This window comes from Oppia nitens, unplaced genomic scaffold, assembly GCF_028296485.1.
Source record: "Oppia nitens isolate AA-2021 unplaced genomic scaffold, nextdenovo-longstitch-racon4-pilon3 scaffold18_pilon_pilon_pilon, whole genome shotgun sequence".
NCBI lineage: Eukaryota > Metazoa > Arthropoda > Arachnida > Sarcoptiformes > Oppiidae > Oppia > Oppia nitens.
In genome coordinates, this window is record NW_026533197.1 from 685440 (window position 1) to 692547 (window position 7108).

Genomic DNA, 7108 nt, shown 5'->3' on the forward strand with positions numbered 1-7108 from the left:
TGATGTTAACAAACAGAGCTCTTTTGGCATCATTTTTATATAAGTTTTGAAAATATTTTGTATAACATTAACTTTAATTTGGCTTTTCATTGAGTTAATTGATGTAAAAATTTGATATTACATTATTCTCTACAAAATGAAATACACTGTATATTCTACACATTATTTCTTGTTTTATAAAAAATGTTATATAATGTATATATCAAATTGAACCAAATTTTTTTAGATAACTAATGATAGTTTGAATGTGTGGCACAAGTATTGATAATCAGTCTGTTATCCAAGTTTTGAATAAATTGGTAAATAATAAAGTCAAAAATTATATTAATTAACAATTATTGTATAATTAAAAACAAAACATTTTAGTACATTATATCAAAGTAAATAAAATCATAAAATAATAAGATTCTAATGAGTATATCAAAACAAATTGCAAGAATAGTTATTTAAAATGTTTTTTTAAACAACATATAAATTTTAGTAAATAAATATAAATTATACAATAAAATTTCAATAATAGCTTTCTAATAAATTATTATTACATATAAAATTACTTATATTAAAAACAATGAGTAATTAAATTATATTTGACATCATATTTAATTATTTAATATTACTTATTATTAAATTCCTTATGTATTAACTAAACAGAGGTTTCGGAGTTTAAACGAAAGACAAATTTATTAGACTTGGGATCAATAACTTCTTCAACAATATTAAAGTGTGGTAACTCGTGGACAGATACCAATAGTGAGATATCTCCCTGTCTTAACATAAATACAGTTCCCGTTTGAATCTTTCTCGACAGCATTATATCACAGACTAAACTCCAGGTCTGTAATGGTTTGCGTTCGTTATCCGACTGAAGTACAGGACTCGACACAAGATATTTCTCGAGAAATGCTTTGGGACTCAAATCAAAGCTCAGACAGAGAGCCAAGTGATCTAATATGGATTGCATTGAATGACGCGGTTGTTGTCGAGTGATCCGCAAATACTTCTGTAACGATCGCACCAGAGATGGGAATATAGACTGAGCCGCTTCTTTCGGATCCATAGGAATGGCCGGACCTAATCATATAAATTTCAAACAACAATTCATTACAATCATAAAACACTCTCATGTCTGTAATAATATAGTACCGGTAAACATAATAATAATATTAAATGTATTAAATGTATTAAATGTATCATTTATATTGATCTGTCATCTATTGATAATATTTCTCTACTTTATTATATTATTTAGTTGTAATAAATCAAATAAAAATGCAATAATTTGATGACTTAATTATAATTATTGTGTAAAAATTAAAGTTAATATTAGACACATAGTTGAAATAACTATGTTATCATCAAATATTCACTATTTTCTTTTCAAATTTAGTTGAATATATATAATATACTACAATACAGTATATAATCTATTGTTCAAAGCGATGCCAATGTATACGACAATCTACAGTATTATAATAACTTATGAGAGACTTAATGAGTGTCGGTTTACTTTCATTAGATATTTTAATATTTTCTTATATTTGATGACCACATCTCAAATAATGGTATGTCTTATGTAATAAATGTGTTGTTCACTATATACTTATAACTACATATACAGTATATATAGTATATAAGTTTTACTGATCATTACGTCAGAAGATAATGTTTATTGTTATATATTAACTCATATGGTGTTCATATTGTCAGCTCCTGTAGCTTTCAATTGCAATTAACAAAACCCAAACTACAAAACAACTAAAATGCTATAAAAACTGATATTAYGGCATATTGTATATAATAGTTATGTGATGAGGACATATATTGTCATTGGGCAGACATACATGTATGTTGACATATAATCATTTGGTGCGTTGGCTACCAGTGCTGTTCACTCCCGGGAAATAATAATAAACGTCTAACAAAGTGACACTAAACTAAGTAAGCATTTCATGAGTTTATATATACAATATATAGTGTATATATGAGCCAAATCTTTGTTCATCCGATTGTGAAAGACTCACATCTGAATTACTACTCTTTTGTTTTATATCACAGCAAACAAACAAAATATATAATAATATAAATACTATTATTTCTCAACTTTGCTTTTTCCCAGACTAGAGATGTATTCAAAAAGTAGATTTTATGAACCAAATTATTGATCTCAGATAACATAACTTAATGTAAAATAATAACCTCTCTCTCTCTCTCTCTCTCTCTCTCTCTCATTAATACTAACTCTTATCATTTAAAAGTCACATAATATGTGACCATTTGTAAGCATTTAATAATTTCTCAAAAAAATATTTAGTTTTTGTAATATTTTTTATGGAAAACCAGTTGGAAATGATTTTCAATTAGAGTCAATAAAGCTGACAAATAGTACACCAAAGCTTATGAGGAATGGTATGTTTGAGTCTATATGAGAGATAAGCCTGAAAGCAGTTTTACAAATGACTTAACTTTTAGCTCATTAATTAGTATTATGTTTATCAATAAAATATGTCGCAAAAGACTGATATTAGCTTAAGATATGATATCTTAGAGTGCAATACAAACCTCTGTCTTCTTGTACTCTCTTGATATGCGTAAAGGCGTCTTCAGTTGCGGTGATAAGTCTTGCCCTCCTTTTTCTAACTCTTCTTTCATATTCGTGTTCTTCATAGAAGCGCTCGTTGTGGTGATGATGGCTGTGATGATGACTAGATGTGTCGCCCCTATCCCTGTCTCGATCCCTCCTATTCCTGAGGTCACTGTTACCATTGATACCATTCATAAATCGGTTATTGTTTGTCATATTAATGCCCATTGATGTGGAACCAGCTAAAGATTGTGAATTATTATTAGGAGCACTAGTAATGCCTTCAATATCATAGTATTTGATGGCAGCTGTCGTTGAATTTATATGATTAGAGTTAACACTAGATTTGCGACTCTTTCTTGAGGGAAGTGATTCCAAGTATGGGTTATATATATCAAAGTCCTTGTAGTACTTCTCAAGTATCCAAACGGCAGCTCTTTGTATGCTTAACTGACCGCTATTATAGCTACGGCTCTTACCATCAGGAGATCGGACTACTTTGATGTAATACTGGGGCTGCAAGTGTCGGATCTCTATGAGTACAACTGCTAAATAATGAATAAATAGTAAGGCGTCCACAAGTGATACAGCGAACTGGACTATACTATGATAACTGACCAAATCGTAGTCATTGAAACGTTTTTCAGCAATTCTGACCAAATAGAAGAGCCAATAAGACACTATAAATACAAATACTAGAGCCATCACAACAGCCCGGTAGACGAAAATACGTGGCATTGTTGCACGTGGTTTGCGCACAAATATAGCCCAACTGCCCACTAATAATATCAATAGTTTAAATGCAAAACTAATCAACAGTCCATCACATTCAGGACCGCATTCAAGGGTTTTCCACTCCAGTGCATCCACTTTTGGCAACACTACCATCAAAATGGGTGATATAAAGGCACAAAATGATAGGAAAGCCGTCACTACACTTCCCGACCACATTTGACACCGAAATAAAAAACTTTGTTCTCTCCACAAGTCTTTACCTATTTTATTGATATCTTCAGCAGACACCGAGTGATCACTGGTATTACCAGTGATGGCAGTTGTGTTGTCGCCCCAGTTGTCATCTTGAGGTAATATTTGCACTTCAATCACTTCAGGTCGACCCTCATGTCTTTCATCGGGTGACTCCAATTTGCTGACAAACGCCCGGTCACTACGTGTCGACCGATGTGAGTGACGACTGGAACTTCTGTACGARTGATGACCTGATGTGTGATTATGAGAGCGATGGCTATTATGGTTACCATAAAGACTGTGATTGTTATTAATATGATTCACATGATTGATATGATTGCCAGACAAATGGTTATTCATATGATTCACATGATTCATATGGTTGCCTATCAGTACATTATTGCTGGCACTATGGGTCACACTATGTGATGCGTGACCCCTACTCCTCTTTGAACGGTCACTATAACCCGATCGCACCGATTCCGTGTCCACATTGACCTTAAATGTAGGCAATTGTATGGAACTGTTTAACGGTGATTGAATCCCTTGTATGTCTTGAGCCGTCCAAATGGGTGTTGTGTTCATCATAATAGTTAGACTTTGTGCCAACCCTTCCACCGGTTTATAATTATTTTTGATACATTCAAGTATCAGTTAAGTGATAAACACTTTATGCCCGTCCTATCGGCTAATGGTCTCAATCTTTAACGCCTACAATGAGTGTTGAGATTATCTGTAAAAAGGTAACAAAAAAATTATTAATAGTTAATAACATTAAAACATGTTTGAACTCAAATATGTAATACATTATATACTGTAGTTTATGTGTCTAAAAGTCATTAATGATTATGTATTATAAGTTTTAACTTATAACTAACTCTTCAATTTTGAGTTCAATAAATTATTTCTTAGTTTGCCATTCATTGAATATCACTTGAGAAATGTGCTAAAATATTGTCTTTAATTTATTGATTATTGTAAAAATTATTTTAAACTAATACACAGGATAACCTCTAACATAATTTACAGTAAATTCAGTTTATATAAGTTATATAATATAACGATACAATCCTAATACTATATATAAAAAAATTTTATTAAATTGATTGGATGTTAAGTATGTATGCATTGATAGACAAGTGCTGCAAACAAATGATATTTTAATGTATTTTGGTTCTCAAGTCATTATTAAGAGAGAGAGAGAGAGAGAGAGAGAGAGAGAGAGAGAGAGACACGAAAACAAGGCTTCAGTGAATTTGATGGGAACGGCAGGTAACGTATATATGTATATAACATATAAAGAGTACATATAAACAAAGAGATCGCCGGAGGCTATAATAAATGACCGAAAAGGCCTGTGTCTGCAAAATGGCTGTTGAGAGCCAAACATGATTTTATTAAATATAATCACTTCTTAAAACTTCAATCTTTATTTATCCATTTTTAACTTTTCATTAAAATTATATTTATTTATAATTATATTGACTTTATATACTGTATGAAAAATATTATATTGTATGCTTAGGAATACTAAAACTATTCAATAATAATATTAATAGTATAAAAGCGTATGTAATTTTCAATTTATAAATACAACTTAATAAAAATAAATATACATTTGTCAGAAAATATATCTAATTATTATATTATATTTAGCAAAAATTAATTAATATTATATCATACTATACTGTAAATATAATGTTTTAAAATGATTATAAATAACCAACATTAATTATTTTGTTATAACTTTTTAATGAATATAAAATACTATTTTGTAAAATTATAATACTGTATATTTATGATTTATTTCATATTTATTTAATAAAAATTAATATAATTTGATAAATTGAAGAATTAATAAAATTGAGCTAAAATATAATATAAATAAAATATTAACATAATATAATATCATTGATATTATTCAAATTTGTATAATATTACAAAAGAGGTACAGGAAATGTTATGATTGATTACTAACGTTATAGTGATGTACATTAAACAGGTATAACCATACAGTATTACCGGTATATCATTTGGTAATACATTGAAATATAACAACTCATATACAGTAATACTTTATATAATTACTAAAAGCATTTGATTCTTAAAAATAATATCAAGTGTTAGTTAAAACTATATATTTATTTAAAAATTAACTTTTCAACACATCAGTCATTGATAAAATGTTTAAATATTGCTAAACTTTAGCAAAACTAAAAAATATCAATATATACTGTATATATATATACTGTATATATAGTATATACTTGTATATAATAAGTATAACGTAATGTATATCAAAACATACCATTGCTGTGAATTAAGATTAGATATACCATAACATGTAAGAAGTATTTCTTCTAAATTATTCATCCATTCAATTACGGCAAACGTTAAGGTGTGTCATATCATATACACTATTTTAAATGCAGTCAAAAACAATAGATGTTTTGTTAAAACATATATAGTATATAATAAAATAAATTTACAAAACATTCAAAACATGTTTTGCTTTATAAGTAATTTGGATCAACTTATTATAATTATTTATTATATTCAATGCAACTAATAGTACACTTTCCAAATTAAATTTTATAGTTTAGTCTTAATATAGACAAAGCCATGATTACAGGCAACACATAAGCCATAAGTTGAATACATTGTAATTTTTGAAGACAAGTGTCTCCACACAAGCCATTAATTGGCGCACATTTGAACGTCTATTACAAGATATATATTACAGTATATACGGTATAAGTAAATCATTGGGTTTTTTGCATCAAAATCAACACTTAAATCATAGAAAAAATTAAAATACAATTAATATTTGGTAGTTAATTCACATAAGCGTTAATAGTGTGAGAATATATATATATATAATCATATATATACGGGTATGTTATCCACTGATTGTCACAAATGTTGTCTCAGAATGTTTGATCCGTATATCAAATGCTGTCTTGAAGTTTGTATCACTTTTTTGTATCCAATAGATAGACAGTACAGCAATATAAGCAATAAAAGTCAATTTTAACAATTGTTTTATTTATTTTTTGTCAGACACAACTCAAAACAAAAGATTAATTATCTTTGCATTCAAACAAATTAATAAATTTATTGACTTTCCATAAGTTATATATAAATAAAATAATTTTAAACAAGTTTTAACTTTGGTTTTAATGAAATATTTGTGAGAGTAATACAAAATTTTATACTATTTATACACAACTTCTCATGAAATGCAATCTCTGATTATAGTAAAGACTATCATAAAAGAAAGTTAAAGAGATAAAGGCATTAATGCGCTGATTATACCATTAAAAGCACAGCACAGGTATGTACAGCACATATAAGTAATAAAATATACAGCACTACAGCTCTGGTAGTGAGGCTATGCCTGTGAGAGCAGTGAACGAACTGTCGACCAAATACTACATTCAAGGGCTCGACTGACGAGTAGACGGCACTCAACTCCGGTATACGACTGACGGCGCCGATCGCACAGCCCTTCATGCGTTACCATCACTGATGAGAACCTGCTTTCTCTATCGCACGCCA

The 7108-nt window shown here is 29.1% G+C and overlaps 1 protein-coding gene across 3 annotated transcripts; it reads right to left on the bottom strand.

Moving 5' to 3' along the window:
• Positions 1-591: 591 nt before the first annotated feature.
• Positions 592-5985, bottom strand: LOC128965992 (vang-like protein 2). 3 transcript variants are annotated; one of them, XM_054312789.1, is made up of 3 exons: positions 5859-5985; positions 2560-4283; positions 592-1071 (listed from the first exon to the last, which is right to left on the bottom strand). In XM_054312789.1, the coding sequence occupies exons 2-3, from the start codon at positions 4136-4138 to the stop codon at positions 644-646; spliced, it is 2007 nt and encodes a 668-aa protein (XP_054168764.1). In that variant the 5' UTR covers positions 4139-4283; positions 5859-5985; the 3' UTR covers positions 592-643. The 3 variants fall into 3 exon arrangements, with proteins under 3 accessions (XP_054168764.1, XP_054168765.1, XP_054168763.1); XM_054312790.1 differs by lacking the exon at positions 5859-5985 and adding an exon at positions 5529-5547; XM_054312788.1 differs by lacking the exon at positions 5859-5985 and adding an exon at positions 4357-4411.
• Between the last annotated feature and the right edge of the window lie 1123 nt (positions 5986-7108).